This window comes from Apium graveolens, chromosome 10, assembly GCF_009905375.1.
Source record: "Apium graveolens cultivar Ventura chromosome 10, ASM990537v1, whole genome shotgun sequence".
Classification (NCBI taxonomy): domain Eukaryota; kingdom Viridiplantae; phylum Streptophyta; class Magnoliopsida; order Apiales; family Apiaceae; genus Apium; species Apium graveolens.
Genome location: NC_133656.1, coordinates 82,685,986 through 82,705,743, shown reverse-complemented (window position 1 = coordinate 82,705,743; position 19,758 = coordinate 82,685,986). Strand labels below are relative to the sequence as shown.

The following is a 19,758-nucleotide window of genomic DNA, read 5'->3' as shown; positions in this document are numbered from 1 at the left end:
AAATAAACTGTAAAAATTCCATCACTTATCCGTCGTGTTATGCTTACAAACTGTAAGTATACTCGATGGATAATGTTCATAAAAATCAACGGCTAAGAATGAGACAATTCGACGGATAAGGATAAATCAGTTATCCATCGAGATATAAAATATTCCAGAAAAATAATTGATTTTATTAACAAATTGTATATCGACGGATGATCAAACTTGATGGATAATGATCATCCGCCGGGATGTAAATTTTGACTTAGCCAAAATTTCATCCATGACTGAAAAATCAATTAAATTTCTGGATGCATTATAACTTGCAAAATATCTGAAAAGATTCAAGAGTAATTAAGCATACATAACTCACTTACCAACCTTGAAAAGGTGGATTCATCCAGTGGCTTGGTGAATATATCTGCAAGCAGTTTTTCACTTGGAACAAAATGTAGTTTGTTAGATATATTTGATAATGTCATGGCTAATATGTCTTATGTTTAGCTTTCAGATCTTGTGTGAACAGGATAGATCAGTACTTAACTGTTGATCAGTACTTATACTGGAAGTCAGGACTTAAGGATATCAGTACTTATATTATCAGGAGATAATCATCAGAAGATAGATATCAGAACTTAAGTGCTGAAGGACGATCAGATAAGGACAGTAGCTGATTAAAGGAAAGAAGATAGAGATAAAACATAAGAAGAGATATGCATGAAGAAGGAATTCCGTGAAGAATGGAATACTTGGAATAGAAGATATCTGATTGATATATTTTAGGAATCAGAATTATATTCCATATCAATTAGTGATTATCTTGTAGCTGTGTAGTATATAAACACAGGCATAGGGTTTACACTAGAAGTGTTATCATTATCGAAGTTATTATTCTATATAACCCTAGCAGCTCTCGTGATATTTGTTCATCACTGAGAGGTAACAGTTCCATATTGTAACAGAGTTTATTGTTTCAATAAAGTTTGTTTTCTGTTACTCAAGTTCTTTAAGTTCGATTTGAGTGTACTATACACTGTATTCACCCCCTCTACAGTGTGTGTGTAACCTAACAATTGGTATCAGAGCCTATATGTTAACTTACATACAGTTAAAGATCCAAACACAATCATGTCGGACACAGAAACTCCAACTAAGCCTACCACAACTGAGGAACCACCAAAGACACAAATTCAGAGTCGGTATGAGACCATCAGAGTCCCCATACTGAGACCATCTGAATATCCCATATGGAAGGTAAGGATGACCATGTTCCTGGAAGCAACAGATGCAGAATACCTGGATAGAATCAAGGAAGGTCCTCACAAACCAACCAAACTCGCTGTTGCAGTTGCAGGTGAAGCAACAACGACCGTACCAAAGGAGAAGAGTGATTATACTGTTGAGGACATAGCATCAATTGCTAAGGATGCTAAGGTACGACACTTACTGCATAGTGCCATTGACAATGTAATGTCAAACAGGGTAATCAACTGCAAGACTGCTAAGGAGATATGGGATGCTCTGGAAACAAGATGTCAGGGAACTGACACAATTAAGAAGAACAGGAAGACAATACTCACTCAAGAGTATGAACACTTTGACTCAAAGACTAATGAGTCATTGAATGATTTATATGATAGATTTGTCAAACTTTTGAATGATTTGTCATTGGTTGATAAAGAGTATGATCTTGAAGACTCAAACCTTAAGTTCCTGTTAGCTCTTCCTGAATGCTGGGATTTGAAGGCAACGACAATAAGAGACAACTACAATCTTGATGAAACAACTCTTGACGAAATCTATGGAATGCTCAAGACACACGAGCTGGAGATGGAACAAAGAAGCAAGAGGAAAGGAGGAAAGTCAAGGACAGTTACTCTTAAGGCTGAAGAAGAATTCCCCAAAGCAGCTTCCTCAAAGAAAGACAAGGGTAAAGCTCTTTTCATAAAGTCTGATACTGAGTCATCAAGTTCTGAGAGTGATGATGACTCAGATTCTAAAAGCTTGCCTGAGACTGATGCTGATGAGGAGATGATGAAACTGTGTGCTCTTATGGTGAAAGGAATCACAAAGATTGCATACAGGAAGTTCAGGAAGGGAAAGAAGTTTCCCAGGAAAAGCATAAGTTCTGATAAGAAGAATTTCAGAAGATCTGAAGGGAGAGAAGGAAAATCTGACAGAGGAGATTACACCAATGTTAAATGCTATAACTGTGGTGAGAAAGGCCACATATCTCCTGACTGCAAGAAGGTAAAGGGTAACAAAGGCAAGGCTCTTGTCACAAAGCAGAAAAGCTGGACAGACACCTCAGACTCTGAAAGTGAGGAGAACTATGCATTAATGGCAAATGCTGATAAAGAAAGTGCTGAGAGCAGTTCTGAAGCTGCTGAACGAAAGGTACCTCAGACTACTTATGCTTTTCATACTGATGATATTAATGAGTTGAGAAGATATCTTAAAACCATGTTTGTTAGCTATAGAGATCAAACTTTAACATGTGAAAGATTAACTTCTGAAAATCTTGCATATAAGAAAAGAAATGATTTCTTAGAAAAAGAGTTAGTCATATTCCATCAAACTCAGAAGGATAGAGATGATGCTTTTTATGTTAGGAATGAAGTGCTAAAAATGAATGAATCTCTAAAAACTGAGTTAGAAAAGGAAAGAGAAATAATCAGGACTTGGACTAACTCTGGCAGAACAACTCAAAATTTGCTAAGTAGTGAAAATTGGAAAGAGGGCTTAGGTTATGGAGAAAATAAGAATGATAAAGGAACTGAAGAAATTAAGCCTGTTGTTAAGCAAAAGCCAAAGTTAAAACCTGTTAAGTTTGTAACTGTAAAGTCTGATAATGAGAAATCAGAAGTTAAAGAGGAATTAACTTCTGACAAACTAAAACAGGAAAAGACAGCTGAAGTAAACATAGGCTTAATGACAAAGAAGCAGCTTAAGCATAAGCTGAAAGATGTCAAGAATGCAAACAAGGTAAAGTCACCTAGGAAAAATAGGAATGGAAAGAAAGGTGTGAATAAAAGCAATGATTATAAACCTGTTCCTGATGCACCTAGGAAAACATGTCATAACTGTGGAAGTTCTAACCATTTGGCTTCTTTTTGCAGGAAAAATAAGAATATTAACTCCTTACCTTCGAAATCAGGAGTTAAGAGTCAGTCAGTTAGATACAAACCACAAAATCCTTGTTTTCATTGTGGTAGTTTATGGCATTCCATTTATACTTGTAAGGAATATCATAGTATGTACTATGATTATTATCAAATAAAACCTTCTTTGAAGAAAGTTTTCATTGTTCCTTCTAGTATAAATTCTGATTCAAAGTCTGATAATGTAAATTCTGATAAGAAAAATGTTAACATAAACTCTGATGCTAAATCCGCTGCAAATGTTAACAAACTTAATAAGACCAAAGGATCCAAGCAAGTCTGGGTCCTTAAAACTAATAATTAGTGGTCCTTATGATTGCAGGGCAACAGGAAGAATATTCTAGTTCTGGACAGTGGATGTTCAGGTCATATGACTGGAAATAAGGCCCTGCTATCAGACTTTGTGGAGAAAGCTGGCCCAAGTGTTTCTTATGGAGATGGCAACATTGGAAAAACATTGGGATATGGCAATATCAATCTTGGGAATGTCATCATTAAAGAAGTAGCTCTGGTCTCAGGACTTAAACACAACCTTCTGAGTATAAGTCAAATCTGTGACAGAGGTTATCATGTTGATTTCTTTGAAGAACACTGTGAAATTGTGAGTAAATCTAAAGGCAAAGTTGTTCTGAAAGGATATAGACGTGGTAACATTTATGAAGCTAAGCTTTCAACAAGTGCTGATGGCTCTGCAATCTGTCTGTTAAGTAGAGCATCAATTGAAGAAAGCTGGAATTGGCATAAGAAACTCTCTCATTTAAATTTTAACAATATAAATGAACTGGTCAAGAAAGATCTTGTGAGAGGATTGCCAAACACAGTATTTGCTCCTGATGGTCTTTGTGATTCATGTCAGAAAGCCAAACAAAGAAAATCTTCATTCAAGAGCAAGACTGAATCATCAATTCTTGAGCCTTATCATCTTATACATGGTGATCTATTTGGTCCAGTAAATGTCATGTCTATTGCAAAGAAGAAGTATGCGTTGGTCATAGTGGATGAGTTCACCAGATACACATGGGTGTATTTCTTGCACACAAAAAGTGAAACTGCATCTATCTTGATTGATCATGTCAAACAGCTGGATAAAATGGTCAAAGATTCTGTGAAAATTTTAAGGAGTGATAATGGCACTGAGTTCAAGAATCTGATAATGGAAGAGTTCTGCAAAAGCCATGGAATAAAGCAGGAATTCTCTGCTCCTGGAACTCCACAGCAAAATGGAGTTGTTGAAAGGAAGAATAGAACTCTCATTGAAGCTGCACGTACAATGCTTGAAGAAGCAAAGCTTCCAACCTATTTCTGGGCTGAAGCTGTGCAGACTGCTTGTTTTACTCAAAATGCAACACTCATTAACAAGCATGGCAAAAACACCATATGAGATGGTGAAGAAAAAGAAGCCAAATCTGAAATATTTTCATGTATTTGGATGTAAGTGTTTTGTTCTCAAGACTCATCCTGAACAGCTATCAAAATTTGATCTAAAAGCTGATGAAGGAATCTTTGTTGGATATCCACTTTCCACAAAAGCCTTCAGAGTCTATAATTTGAGAACAAAAGTGGTCATGGAATCTATCAATGTCTCTTTTGATGACAAGAAGATCACTGGTCTTAAAGATTTCGTTGATCATGATCAGCTGAGATTTGAAAATGAAGACTCATATTCTGATCCTGATACTATAAACTCTGACGGATTAAACTCTGATGTTATTGAAACTGTGGTGACTACGTTAAAGGAAGATGCACCTATGCAGGGGGAGCATACTCAAGATTCTACCACATCTCAAGAAACATCAGAACATGCATCTGGCTCTTCAAGTTCTGATTCGTCAAGTTCTGATAAGCCAAGTTCTGATAGTGCTGAAAATCTAAATACTGAAGAATCCAACTCAGAGAGCATAGTTTCAGGGGGAGCATCAGAAAATGAAAATGAAGATAGCATGGATCATGGGGGAGCATCCAGTTCTAGAGAAAACATTCCATCTGCAAGGAAGTGGACAAAATCACATACACCTAATTTGATAATAGGAAATCCTGATGCAGGTGTCAGAACTAGAACAGGTACTTCAAATGAGTGTCTATACAATTCTTTTCTCTCTCAGACTGAGCCAAAGAAAGTAGAAGAAGCTCTTCAAGATGCTGATTGGGTGCAAGAAATGCAGGAAGAGTTGAATGAATTTGAAAGAAACAAAGTCTGGACCCTTGTGCCAAGACCAAAGAATAGATCTGTTGTTGGTACAAAGTGGGTATTCAGAAACAAAACTGACAGTGATGGCATAATTATAAGGAGTAAGGCAAGGCTGGTTGCAAAAGGATATTCTCAACAGGAGGGAATTGATTATGATGAAACATTTGCACCAGTTGCTAGGTTAGAAGCCATAAGGATATTTTTGGCTTATGCTGCTCACAAAAAGTTTACTGTCTTTCAAATGGATGTGAAAAGTGCTTTTCTCAATGGAGAATTGGAGGAAGAGGTATATGTTGAACAACCTCCAGGTTTTGTAGATACCAAACATTCAGATTATGTCTACAGGCTTGATAAAGCACTTTATGGACTTAAGCAAGCTCCTAGAGCATGGTATGAGACTTTAGCTCAGTTTCTTCTGGAAAGTGGATTCAACAGAGGGACAATAGACAAAACACTGTTCTACCTCAACCATGGAAAGGACTTACTTCTGGTCCAGATTTATGTTGATGATATCATTTTTGGATCTACAAATGACAAACTTTGCAAGAAGTTTGCCAAACTAATGCAGTCAAGATATCAGATGAGTATGATGAGGGAACTTAGCTATTTTCTGGGCCTTCAAGTCAAGCAGAATGAGGAAGGCACTTTTATTTGTCAAACCAAGTACACCAGAAACTTGCTAAAGAAATTTGGAATGCAAGATTGTTCAAGTGCATCCACTCCAATGGCCACTGCAACAAAACTGGATAAGGATACCGGTAAATCAGTAGATATTACTGACTACAGAGGTATGATTGGCTCTCTACTCTATCTAACTGCTAGTAGACCTGATATCATGTATGCTACCTGTCTTTGTGCAAGATTTCAAGCAGATCCAAGAGAACCTCACTTAACAGCTGTGAAAAGAATCTTTAAGTATCTTAAAGGAACAGCTGCTCTGGGATTATGGTATCCTAGAGAATCAGATTTTAAACTAATAGGTTACTCAGATGCAGATTTTGCAGGTTGCAAAATTGACAGGAAAAGCACAAGTGGAAGCTGCCAATTTCTTGGAGGCAGATTGGTTTCTTGGTACAGCAAGAAACAAAAGTCAATTTCCACATCAACTGCAGAAGCAGAGTATATTGCTGCAGGAAGCTGTTGTGCACAGATTCTTTGGATGAAGAATCAATTACTGGATTATGGGTTAACATATTTCAAAATCCCTATTTACTGTGATAATCAAAGTGCTATTGCTATGACAGGTAATCCAGTTCAACACTCAATGACAAAGCACATCAGCATCAGGTATCACTTCATCAGGGAACATGTGGATGAAGGTACAGTGGAATTGCATTTTGTTCCCACAGATCAACAGTTGGCAGATATCTTCACAAAACCATTATGTGAAGCTACTTTTACAAGATTGGTAAATGAACTTGGAATGGTTTCAGGTTCTTTCTTTAAATCTGCTTAGACTTGTTCTGTGTTATCAGACTTTATGCTCAGTATTTACAGAATTAATACCATTGTGTATTCTGTGCTTAATTGATAAATGTCTTTAAGTACTGACTGTTGTCTGATATATATTTCTAAACTCTGATAAGTGATATGTTTGTTCTAGTACCTATTCAATCCTATGAGGATAACTGTGCTAGATACTGACCTGGTAATCTTCAATAAACAAATGACTCCATGGAAGAAGTAATTATTTCAATGGAAATCTTATGACACTAGCAAATTCTGATAACTGAGCTTAGTTAAGTTCACTTTGTATATCTTATTACTAAGTCACAAATTAGAATAATGCTACTCATCTGTTAAGTTCTGATACTAGTTAAACTGCTGAATGTACTAAGTGCTGATAAACCTCCCTTATCAAAAGAAAAAGCAAAAAGATTAAAGAATAAAATCAGGTACTCCTTTGAGATCTAGAGTAAGAATGTGAAAGGGACGACCCAAGTGCATTGCTGGTATTAAGTAAATATGCATTAGAAAAGCAACATATTTTCTTGGTGACTTTTACACTCTATGATTACTGGAGAAATACTCTGATAATAGCATAAATTCTAATAAACAGTCGTGACTCACTTACACTGAGAAACCACTGTAAAATAGAATTTCAAAAGATGCATAAAATAAGCACAAAACAGTTGAGGTGGACTCAAGCATGAACTCATTCATCAGTAGGATTTCAGGACAATGACAGATCTTTAGCAAAATTTTAGTTATGCCTTATTTCTAAGATATACTGAAGTGAATCAGACTTTACTCTTTGTCTGTTTTTAGCTTAATGCACACACTAATCACTCCATCTGAATGATGAAAATTTCTGTGGTGGTCTATGTTATTTTAGATAAACAGTCATTGTGTCATTTTTGCACAAATTCTGAGGACAAGTTCTAGTTACACGTTCTGATGGATTAAGATTCTGACGTTCATAACTAAGAACTTGTAGTGAGGATTTACTAAGATGAGCATTCCTTTTTCGAGTTAAGAAATTATGTTCTGATGACTGTTAAGTTCTGGTATAGGTCTAAGTTCTGATTTCTCAGTCTAATCCTTTACTTGGCTTATCTTTGAATGAAAATTTAATAACAGTCTCAGTTTCGTACTCGCATATGTTGAAGTGGAAGATTAATAGTCACTATGATTAGGATTAATGGTATTTATACTTGAACAATCCACTGTTTCTTGTGTCTTGTGCAGGTCTAGACCATGATTCCTCTTTCCAATGACTGTTATTCTTTTTCAAAGTCTAGGGAGACGAGGTAGAATTAATTCTACCTGTCAGCATTAAATATCTTTGCGTCTCTTGGCATTCTTTTGCCTATATAAACAACCACTTCACATCAGTCTTTCCATCACATTCTTCTCACACACTTATCCTCCTTCTTCTGTCAAAAACACAATGGTTCGATACAACATGTTTTTGAACACACAAACCTTCACAATGAAGCTGAGAAGGCAACTTCTCAGAAGGATTCTGCAATTGGGGGTTCTAGGCTTCTCAAGAGGCTTAGACGTATGACGGTTCCTGACACTCCCAAGGAATCCAAATCAACAAGGAAGTACAAGAAACTAGAGGGCACAAAGGGCCAGTTTCAGATGATGAGGAGGAAGCAGCTAAGGAAGGGGATCAGGAATCTCTGATCTCACAAGACAAGGAATTTGCTCCAGTCACTTCTTCTCCATCAACTCCATCTCAGGAACCTGTATCTGACAAGGCTAATTCACCTTCTGTGTCTCTTGTTGATCCAGGCACAAGTGCTGAAATTGATATTCAGAACCTGGTTGTGCCTGAAATACTTTTCTTAGAAGCTCCAACAGCAAATAATCCTTTCACAACACCTGTTACTGATGCTGTTCAAACTCCTGAGTTATCACTCACACCTTCTCTGTATCAAGATGCTGATGATCAGATTTTAGGTGAGCATCAGGATATGGCTGTTGATCAGAACTTAATATCAGATCAGCAATTAGAGGATGCTGAAGCCTCCATTACTACTCACACTGTTGTCTTATCAGAAGATACTGATTCTCTAAGTTCTGATGCTGCAAATGTTGGAGATACTGGTGAGGCTGCTACAACTGTAGATGCTGATGAAGCAGGTCCTTCAGGACATACTCCTCCACTGACTCTTCCAAAGTCTGAACTGGTAAAGGAGTTTGTTATCGGGGATGCACCAGTACCTTGGAGTGAAACTCCTGCAGGTCAGGAGTGGACTAAGGAATGGAACTTAGTTTCCTGTGTTCCAAATGCTTTACATCTTGCTGAGCACTTGACTAAAGCTGATGAAATGTTACATTCTGATGATTTTAAAACCCAGCTTAGAGTCACTGCATTGAGTACTAAACATTTACAAGGTCTTCATTCTAACACTCATGCAGAGCTACACAAGATTCAGGAGAACTTTATCAAACAGGAACAAGTTTGGAAAATTGATAAGAAAAAGTTCTTCCAACCTACCATTGACAGAGTTGCTTATATTGAGAAAACTCAAGAGAAGCAACAAGCTCAGATTGATCAAATTCTGACAAACCAAGCTTCTCAGCAATCGCAACTTACTGAAATCCAGACCTCAGTGGAACTACTTATCTCTCTTTTATTACCTGCTGATGCCAAAAAGGGGGAGAAGGTAATTAAGTCCAAATGCAAAACCAACAAGACACTGCAAGGAAAGGATGATGGAAAAGATGACCAAGGAAACTCTGGAATGGGTAGTGGTCATAGTCAAGGTAGAAGGTTTACATCAAGACAAGATAGTCACAGAACAAGTTCTGATACTGGGAAAAGAATAAGTTCTGCTGCTGGTAAAAGGATAAGTTCTAATGAACTTCTAGATCTTGATGAGGAAATGTCAAGACAGTTATTTCTTCAAGAAAATCCAGGGATGGACTTGGAAAGTTTAAAGAAAGAAGAAGCCAGACTTAAATCAGAGAAAGTCACATCTAAATTTGAAGCTTCTGGTAAAAAGTTACTTCCAAAACCTAAAGGCATTGTGATCAAAGAAAGGATACATACTGAAGAAACTTTGACTAGATCACAACCACAGATAGATCCAAGATCCAAGGGTAAAGAAAAGGTTGGTGAACCTATCAAGCCTTATGTATCTCCTGAGAAAGAAGAAATTACTGATGGAAAAGATGATCTTGCTCTGACTTCAAGAAAAGTTCTTAAAACAACCTCTGACATGGCTCAAGTTGTTCAGAGTCAAGAAATTGTAAGTTCTGATATTCAGAAGAAGCAAGTAACCTTTGACAGTGCTCAAGTTAACTTGATATCAGAAAATAGATCTAAAACACTCCTACCAGGATTCACTAAAGCAAAACAGACTCAATCTTTGAAGACTACTCCAAGTGGTTTTGAAGTAAGAGTAGTTACTGGAAAGGAAGCTAGAGATAAAACTGGATTGGGAAGTGCTGATGAAAGAAGAGTACACAACACTACCGATGATCCAACTTCCTTGAGTGAACCAGGTATTGGAGCAACTCCTGAGAGATTGAATCAACTAGAATCTGTACAGATGGTTTACCACACCTACTTGAAAGAATACATCATGTTGTATTTCATGACAGATGGTAGGGTTTATCATATAAGACAAAATGCCATTCCTTTGAAGTATTTTGAAGAATTGGAGCATGTACTTTTCTTACTTCAAGTGGATGACAGAATAACATAGACTGATGCAAACTACTTAAAAGAACAGATTCAGAGACAGAAAAGGCTTTATTCTGTTAAGTCTGACAGCAGATATGTTCCAAAGTACAGAGATCACAATGGGGATATTGTTGATATGAAGCCTAATACTGCACAGATCAGAACGTATCTTGGTATTAAGGGACTTGAATTCAATCTTGAATCTGACAAAGCTTATGTCATAAGACTAGACCAGGAGTTAAGGAAAGCAAAGATTAATGATCTCAGAGCTGCAATCTTTCAAACTGGTGAAGATACTGCAGAGCTTAAAGGTGTTAAAAGGAGAATGATTGATGAACTAAGATATGCTGAGAAATGTTTGTTGAAGAACTATCTCAGAACAACTCCTGACATCAGAGAGATTAGAAGTTGATGAAGCCAAGTCGAAGATCTACAACTGCTTAAATTCTGATATTTATGCAAATTAAAGTTGTTATCAGAAGTTGAAATTGGTAAAACTTTAAGGACTGTAAGTTGTAGTTATCTAGTCTATTTCTCATGCATTTGTACTTAATGTTTTTGACATCATCAAATATCTGTTTAACTTGTATATTTTGTTAATTTACAAGTTGGGGGAGATGGTTAGATATATTTGATAATGTCATGGCTAATATGTCTTATGTTTAGCTTTCAGTTCTTGTGTGAACAGGATAGATCAGTACTTAACTGTTGATCAGTGCTTATACTGGAAGTCAGGACTTAAGGATATCAGTACTTATATTATCAGGAGATAATCATCAGAAGATAGATATCAGAACTTAAATGCTGAAGGACGATCAGATAAGGACAGTAGCTGATTAAAGGAAAAAAGATAGAGATAAAACATAAGAAGAGATATGCATGAAGAAGGAATTCCATGAAGAATGGAATACTTGGAATAGAAGATATCTGATTGATATATTTTAGGAAGCAGAATTATATTCCATATCAATTAGCGATTATCTTTTAACTGTGTAATATATAAACACAGGCATAGGGTTTACACTATAAGTGTTATCATTATCGAAGTTATTAATATATATAACCCTAGCAGCTCTCGTGATATTTGTTCATCACTGAGAGGTAACAGTTCCATATTGTAACAGAGTTTATTGTTTCAATAAAGTTTGTTTTCTGTTACTCAAGTTCTTTAAGTTCGATTTGAGTGTACTATACACTGTATTCACCCCCTCTACAGTGTGTGTGTGTGACCTAACACCCTTATCGTCGTCCTTCTTCCTCTTCAACTTTTCCGCCTTCGCCTTCGCCTCATCTTTCTTTCTTTTCTTGCGCTCAAGCGCCATTTGAATACGGCGGAGAGCTATTGCTATGTCTTCATCTCCTTCCGGCCCATCATAAGCCACGCCATCGATAACTACCTTGTTATTGTCTCAATCATAGTAGAAAACCATTTTTCGGAAAATAGAGAGAAGAGAATGTTGAAGAGAAAATGTAGAATGAAAAAAAATGAGATTACAAAAGCACTATTTATAGGATGAAAACCGGAATTTTAAAAACCAAAAATTTAATTTAGGCACAAAAAAAAATGTTGCGGAAGCTGAGGGGTAAGACTGTTGACTAATCTGCCGTATTGACCCAATGCGGCAGGCACGACTGCAGCAATGGGTCAATGCGGAAAGTGATTCTGCAGCAATGAGCCAATGCGGTATGTCGGTCCAACCTTTGACCAGTCAACTTATAATAATAATGGCACAAAAATTAAGTATGAATTCACAAAAAAGTATAAAATTATTAATATAAATTTTAAAAACAAAAATTAGGTATGAATTCATAAAAATTGATATTGATTTAATATTTGCACAAAAATTGAGTATGAATTCACAAAAATTGATATTGATTTAATATTTGCACAAAAATTAAGTATGAATTCATAAAAAAGTATAAAATTAATAATATAAATTTTATTATTAAAATTGATAATTTGATTTTTTAACTAAAATAACATATATGACAATTTTTAAAAACATAAAACTCACAAAATATTGTAATCATAAAAATTTAGAAATACTATTTGAAAACCAAAAATTTAATTTAGGCAAAAAAAATGTTGCAGAAGCTGAGGGGTAAGACTGTTGACTAGTCAATGCGAACTAGTGACGGATAACTCGACGGATAATCCTTTTAATTATCCGACGGATGACTCTCCCGCAATGATTCAATGCTGAGGTCTCCGACGGATGAGGATTTATATCACTCGACGGATAATCCTTTTGATTATCCGACGGATGACTCTCCCGCAATTATTCAATGTTGAAGTCTCCGACGGATACTTATTTGTTGAGGAGAAACTGAACCAATTCGGAGGTTCTTACTCAGAGAATCCTTGGGCTTAGGTTATAATTATATTCAATTCAACCCATTGTTAAATCCTACTCGGCGAATCGGCGATTTGACAGCAAAAGCAATAAAAAATCCAATATATAATATTATATTGCGTCAGAAACTCGGCTATAGTGGCTCCAAAATCTGGTTGGTGGTTATATTTAATGGGTCACTCCAGCAATGTTTCATTGCTGGAATGTTTCATTGCTGGAGACAGTTTTGTTTGATTCAACATTTACTTCAACATTGGTGGTTATATTTAATGGGTCACTCCAACAATGTTTCATTGCTGGAATGTTTCATTGCTGGAGACAGTTTTGTTTGATTCAACATTTACTTCTTATTACTCATTTTACAATTTACAATATACTTTCAACAATTTCAAATTTACTTTCAATTTACTCATTCTTGAAGGTGATCTCAAAAGGTTAGTTTTCGATTGTTGATGGCTTCTTTTTTATTTAAAGCTTGTAGTTCCTCTTCTAGTGAAAATGATAATTACGATTATTATACCCCCGTTAGACGAAACCCCGTAGCTCGTCGTAAGTTATTTGTTGATGAAGATACTGTAAATCTTGATAGTGATGATAATATGAATAATGTTAGTGGTGATAATATTGATGTTGATAATGTTAGTGTTCATAATGTTGATAATAACGTTGGTGGTAATAATGTTGGCGGTCATAATATTGATGATAACGTTGGTGGTGATAATGTTGGCGGTCATAATGTTGATGATAACGTTGGTGGTGATAATTTTGACGGTGAAAATGTTGATGACGTAAAAGATGAGAAAAATGTTGAGAAAAAGAATCATGGATTTAAGAATAGTAACGATGTTGTGCCTTATGTCGGCAAGATTTTCGATACATTGGATGATGCGGAAGCATTTTATAGGAATTATGGTCGAAAAGAGGGATTCGAGATAATAATTAGGAATACTCATAAGCGAACAAACACAAATGAACCATCATACCGTTTGTTTATTTGTTGAAAAGGTGGAAGGGTGGGAGCGACGCCGTTGGATTTTGGTAAAGGAAAATGAGTTAGAGAGGTAATTCCACGAACGAATTATGGTGCTCGAATGTGTGTCGTTCACAAAGTGAAGATGGACAAATGGCAAATTAGTCGGTGGATTTAGAACACAATCATAAATTGGTGTCGCCGGAAAAAGTTCAATTTTTTCAAAGATCACTCAACATAGATCCTATGACGCGATCATTGATTGAGTTGTTTAACAAATTGGGAATTGAGACGGGCAAAGTAATGAAGTTTCTTAGCGAGACAAAGGGGGGTGTTGAAAATCTTGGTTTTTCTAATCAAGACGTACGTAATGTCATACGTGATATTCGGTGCCGAGTGTTTGATTCGGGTGATGCGGAGTGTGGATTACTTTTTTTACGAGAACTACAAGAAAATAGTTTTGGTAATTTCTTTTATCGGGTGGATGTAGATGATGAGAATCGTGTACGGGGTTTGGTGTGGGTTGATCCTCGGTCCATGAACGCGTACAAGAATTTTGGTGATGTGGTTACGTTTGATTCAACTTACCGGACGAATAGGTATTGTATGCCTTTCATACCTATTACGGGCGTAAACCGCCATTATCAAAATATACTATTTGGATTTGCACTTGTAAGGGATGAGACTGAGGCATCGTATAAGTGGGTTTTGAGAACATGGTTGGAAGTCGTCGATAATAAACCGCCTCGAACAATTATTACTGATCAAGACATTGCATTGGGAAATGCCATTGCCGAGGTCATGCCTATGCCAAAAACAAAGCATACGTATTGTACATGGCATATAAGTAGTAAGTTTCCCGAGAAGTTGTCTTATTTGTACACAAATTATCCGGAGTTCAAGACAGAGTTTAATGCATGTGTGTACAAGTCGTTGTCACCTACAGAATTTGAAGGTTAATGGGAGCAATTAGTCGAGAAGTACGATCTTGAGGATCATGCTTGGTTAAATGACATGTATGCTATTAGAACTCAATGGATTGGTGCTTACACGAAGCAACATATTTCCGCTGGCATGACTACAACTTCAAGAAGCGAGTCTACAAATTCTTTTTTTGATGAATATGTGCAATCATCTACCGGTTTGAAGGAATTCATTGAGAACTCCCAAAAGGCTATGGAGAAACAATATCTGAAGGAGGTTAAAGCTGATTATGATAGCGAACAATTGGAAAGGAGATTAGTTTTGCACTCATCCTTGGAAATGCATACTTCCGAAATCTACACGAAAGAAATGTTCAAACGGTTTCAAAAGGAGCTTATAAAAAGTACATGTTACATCGTGAACAATGTCAAAAACAATGGAACTTATATGTCGAAACTGTATTTGGTTGAGAAGGCTACCCTGCCGGAGAATTGCAGAAGAAAATATCGAGTGATGGTTTTCATGTATGAAAAAATTGAATGCTCGTGTAAGAAGTTTGAACATTCCGGGATGATTTGCAAACACATAATCCGTTATCTTGACAAAAAACAAAAAATCAAGATACCGGAAAGTCTCATCATGGGTAGGTGGACAATGAACGACAACAAAATTGCGGGGCCTCTTCCATATGCTCCTCCCGGTATTGGTAATGATGGTGCATCACAACTATTAAGGTATGGTGCATTGTGCAAATCTTTTCAAGATTTAGCTGTTTCCGGTAGTTGTTCTGTTTCACGGTATAAATACTTAATGGGTGTGATTGATAGAGAGAAGAGATACTTGAAAGATGCTTTTGCGGATGAAGAGCGTAGAGAAAGAACCCATGAGGCGAAAACTCAAGAGGACTACCAACATGATTCAATATTTGATTCTCCAACGTTGAAAACTAAAGGAAGGAAGAAAAGAAAAAGATATAAAAGTGGAATTGAGACGGCAACTTCAAAGATCAAGATCAAGCCTCGAAAGTGCAATTATTGTGGGGCGATCAGAGGAGAACATGATGCAAGAAACTGTCCCCTAAGGGAGGAGCATGATCGAAGAAATTTGTAGGTTTTAACCTAACAATTGTTGACAAGTAGTACATTAGTTCTTTTAACGTTATTTAAATTTACACATAATATTAATGTTGCATATTAATGTTATTTTTTTAACAAAAATATTATCCAACTCTTATTATTAATATTCACATTGTTTAAAATATTTTCAACACCAAAACTCGTATTATCCAACTTAAAATATTGTAAGAGAATTGTGACAGAGCACCCAGCAGTGAGACATTGCTAGAGGTCTCACTGCAGCAATGACTCATTGATGGGTACTCTGCTCCACCCAAAACTCACTGCCTCTTTTTGTTAATAAAAGTGAGTTTAGTAATATTAATATTTTTAAAATATTTTCCAACACCAAAATTCTTAAAATATTTAAAATATGCAGTATTAATGTAAAAATTTGAAAAAAGTGATTTAATCAACAAAGTCAACTAGACATTAAATTAGTCAACGCGAACTAGTGACGGATAACTCGATGGATAATCCTTTTGATTATCCGACGGATGACTCTCCCGCAATGATTCAATGTCGAGGTCTTCCGCAATGATTATTCGACGGATGACTCTCCCGCAATGATTATTCGACGGATGACTCTCCCGCAATGATTCAATGATGAGGTCTCCGACGGATGAGGATTTATATCACTCGATGGATAATCCTTTTTATTATTCGACGGATGACTCTCCCGCAATGATTCAATGCCTCTCCCGCAATGATTCAATGCTGAGGTCTCCGACGGATGAGGACGGATAATTCTTTTGATTATCCGACGGATGACTCTCCCGCAATGATTCAATGCTGAGGTCTGTGACCAGTTTTCTACAGAAAACTGACAAGCAACCTAGTGCTTGCCAGTTTTCTGCAGAAAAGTGGTCACAGACATTTATACTGCTAACATCAACATTGCGGGTGATTTACATAGTTTAAGAAAAAAAATGGCATGGTTCCGTTTATTTATAACTTACCAACCTGTTTCAACTAAATCTAAATCAACCAACCAATCAACATCAAATCTAAATGTAACATCAATCCAATAAAAATAATCATAATCAATAACAAAGAAAACACCGGAACAAATACAAAATATAAACTATAGTCCCCTGTTCCTCTGCTGGATCCCATAGTCACTTATCCGTCTAGCGAGCCCTTTTGAAAGCTCCCAAGCTATGCGATACCGGAATGTCCAAATACCCAATACAGGCTCCCAAACAGCATCTCTCAACGATATGCCATTAAGTATAGCATCCATGTACTTGCACACGTACACGCCACAATCATGGGTATTGGACTGCATCGGTCGTTCCTGTACGAAATGAACCTTCAACTTATGTCCATCAAATCTGGAAGGATCCAAGTAATGCAACATAGCTGGCACTATGCACTCCTAGAAAGGTTTGGTTTCATATAATTTGTAACCAACAATGACAAGTGTATGTAAATTGACTAGTAATTACGAAGAACATAGAATACCATGGCATATATATATCGAGAGTAAATACTCTTAAGACTATCCCCCCATTCAGCTAGAGGATCAATTAAAAGGAGCTTCTGTTGTTTAATGTCCAGAATGAACAAAAACCAGTGAGCATCATTGTAGCAAGGGTAGAAAGCAAAGTCACAATCCAATAATGATGGCCCAATCCGCTGGACTGCATATGAATTATATAAACTATGCAGACCGGCCAACTGCACATATGAAAGTTCAGCTTCGGGATGGGCCTGCAACATTGAAACAATTATAAAAGATCAAATGAACTACAAAATCAAAGAGTTATCAATTATCATTAACTTAGTAACACATGAACTAAAAAGTACTTTTTGTTTTACCTTCAAGTTCTTGCAATAATCTTTTAACAGCAGTTGCACGAAAAAGCTGAAGTTAAAGAAGAACTTCTTAGCCGTGGGCTCCAAACCCGAGATAGACTCCCTAACCTTCAACAACTCTATGTAGGCATCCACGACATTGCTGTCTAAATCACATTCGGGCTTTAAGGTCTGGACATAATCCTAAGTAAGCTCAGCAGTGCCTCTATGATCTCTCCAAATAAAATCATTCTTATTACCCCACCAGTGCTTGTATAGCCAAAAAATCTTCCTGTTTTTCAATGGCCTCGTCATATCAGCATGCCGCCCAGGACCACCCCGCCTCATTTTATCCTTCAACTTGTCTTCATCAGTGTCCATCTGCAAATATATTTCAAGAGAATCAAATCAAACACATATTCAAAATACGTACTGCAAGAATCAAACATAAAAAATGGAATGATTCAACATACGTACATCAAGAATCATCCTCAAACTATCAGGAATAACACCACTACAACTACCGAATTTCACCATGCCACCTGCAAGTGGAGTCAACTCAGTAGCAGGAGTCAACTCAGGACTCCCAAAAGTGTGCTCGGTAGTAGGAGTAACAGGGGTAGCAGTAGCAGCAACCTATAAATGCATTGAGTATCAAACATTATATACACCTCTAAATCTAAAGAGTTAGACTACTCGAATAACATACTCGAATATGTATAAGACACACAATAGTAAAAAAAGTAAAGTTCTAAAACTAAAGAGTAGTACCTCAGACTAAATAAAATCAGACTGAACAACAGGGGGGCGGATAGGGGGGTCGACTGTGAAGTAGGGGGAGCAGTAGCAGCAACCTATAAATGCATTAGGTATCAAACATTATATACATCTTAAAACTAAAGAGTTAGACTACGCGAATAACATGCTCGAATATGAATAAGTACCTCAATCTGAACAGGATGAGAGACATGTACAGGGATAGCCGCAGCGTTAGGGACTACAGTCTCATCCTATATTAGATGTCAATAACTCGATCAAACTATATATAATTCGGTGTAGTAGACTACTCGAATAACTTACTCGAGTAAGTACCTGACGAGGACGTTTACTGGCTGCCTGTGTAGGTGAATCATGAGAATCAGAAGCAAACTCCTGCAATAACACGATAAGATAACGATCATACACACATTCACATTCAATATAGTAGACTGGATTTTGGAATGACTTAAATGAAATGCACCTCACGTGTACGTTTATGCGGTGAAGGAGGAGCACTTGGATCAATATGCATATCCTGTGCACGTGAGGGTCTATCAAAACTGGGTCTACTGAATGCAGGACCCCTCCACTCAGTATTGACTCGATCATAATGAATCAGAAACTCAGGAATGCACTCATAGAACCAGTCTGGGGGATCATGGCTGTGAATAGCATGCAATGTCCTCATCCCACAGTCAAGCTACACAAATCATTAACTATTAATCATCTACCTAAACACCCTATAAAAATGCAACAATGAAATAAATGAATACAGGATTCAAATATTAATCTAAACTCTAAAACATACCGCATCAACCATGTCCTGCTGAGAGTACTAGTCACGCGGCACTATCTTGCGTGAATCAACACCCATAAAATGAGCAATCCTCAGCTTACTATGGGTCCTATACCAGTACATATACTGGTCAATGCTCACATACTGCCCCTCTCCAACGAGCTCTATCTGGCCATCAAGATAAGCATACCACTCATCCCGATACTGTCTCAGAGTAGTCATATGCTGGTCCCTCTGCCAACGAGATAACCTGTCCCTCCGCAGAGCAGACATATCAATAGAATCATCTGGAATATGCTACAGCATACCAAACTGTCTCAAGACTCTGTCCGGCATGACATACTCGACAATCTCGAAGCATATAAGTGGAATACGGCCGAGACTCATATACGAAGCATCCATCAGCTCGACATCATACTGCTCCTCAGAATAGTCCACCGCATCAAAGAATAACCGATAAGGCTCCCATGTCAGCCAACTCATCTCAAATCGGTCAAAATCCCCTCGATACTGACCTATAAGCAAAATAATAAGGGAACATATGAAATTGGATAGTTCAAAAGCATGCAAAT

The 19,758-nt window shown here is 36.9% G+C and overlaps 2 protein-coding genes across 2 annotated transcripts; both read left to right on the top strand.

Moving 5' to 3' along the window:
• Positions 1 to 14,041: 14,041 nt before the first annotated feature.
• LOC141690713 (protein FAR1-RELATED SEQUENCE 5-like) lies at positions 14,042 to 14,755 on the top strand. Its single transcript, XM_074495487.1, has one exon. It carries the CDS (start codon positions 14,042 to 14,044, stop codon positions 14,753 to 14,755), a length of 714 nt encoding a protein of 237 aa, XP_074351588.1.
• A 54-nt stretch (positions 14,756 to 14,809) lies between these two features.
• LOC141690712 (protein FAR1-RELATED SEQUENCE 5-like) lies at positions 14,810 to 15,829 on the top strand. Its single transcript, XM_074495486.1, has one exon. The coding sequence runs from the start codon at positions 14,810 to 14,812 to the stop codon at positions 15,827 to 15,829; it is 1,020 nt and encodes a 339-aa protein (XP_074351587.1).
• The last annotated feature ends 3,929 nt before the right edge of the window (positions 15,830 to 19,758 follow it).

Excerpts from the sequence above, each read along its gene's own strand:
- LOC141690713 (XM_074495487.1), top strand. The coding sequence starts at position 14,042 with ATGACGCGATCATTGATTGAGTTGTTTAACAAATTGGGAATTGAGACG.
- LOC141690712 (XM_074495486.1), top strand. The coding sequence starts at position 14,810 with ATGTATGCTATTAGAACTCAATGGATTGGTGCTTACACGAAGCAACAT.